The following is a 396-nucleotide window of genomic DNA, read 5'->3' as shown; positions in this document are numbered from 1 at the left end:
TATATCCTGTGATTATTGACAGAATGAAAACGTCCGACACATTATGATCCACAGAGAGCCAACAATTGCCCCCAAACACATCCGCGACGAACGTTTGTATTGGCCGATGATGTCAGCGGGAATTCCATGAAAGTGTACATTTGTCCGAGTGCTTTTCTCCTTCGCTATCAACATGCGAGTTGTTAATGACATTTAACCTATATGGCATAATCATCCCGCCCTGACTCCCCCTACCCCTCCCTTCCGCTTCCCGGCCTCTTATATAAGCCAGGGTTAGGGCCACTGTCGGCACTGCGCATGCGGCCTCCGTAAGGAACATTTACTGTGTAATTCCGAGTGAAAATTCTTGCATCATAAAAATGAGGTGAGGATTATCGACACTGCTTAAGTAGCTCT

General features: G+C 46.7%; 1 protein-coding gene across 1 annotated transcript in view; it reads left to right on the top strand.

The window, feature by feature from the left end:
* Nucleotides 1–283: 283 nt before the first annotated feature.
* LOC119590355 (lysozyme C-like) overlaps nt 284–396 on the top strand; it is a 3,146-nt gene continuing 3,033 nt past the window's right edge. The window contains exon 1 of the mRNA XM_037939025.1: nt 284–364. Within this exon, the coding sequence (XP_037794953.1) occupies nt 360–364 (5 nt within the window). The 5' untranslated portion in view covers nt 284–359. The remainder of the gene's footprint in view (nt 365–396) is intronic.

Source organism: Penaeus monodon, chromosome 27 (genome assembly GCF_015228065.2).
Source record: "Penaeus monodon isolate SGIC_2016 chromosome 27, NSTDA_Pmon_1, whole genome shotgun sequence".
Lineage (NCBI taxonomy): Eukaryota > Metazoa > Arthropoda > Malacostraca > Decapoda > Penaeidae > Penaeus > Penaeus monodon.
The sequence above is the reverse complement of the archived record's forward strand: the minus strand, read 5'-3'. Positions and strand labels throughout refer to the sequence as shown.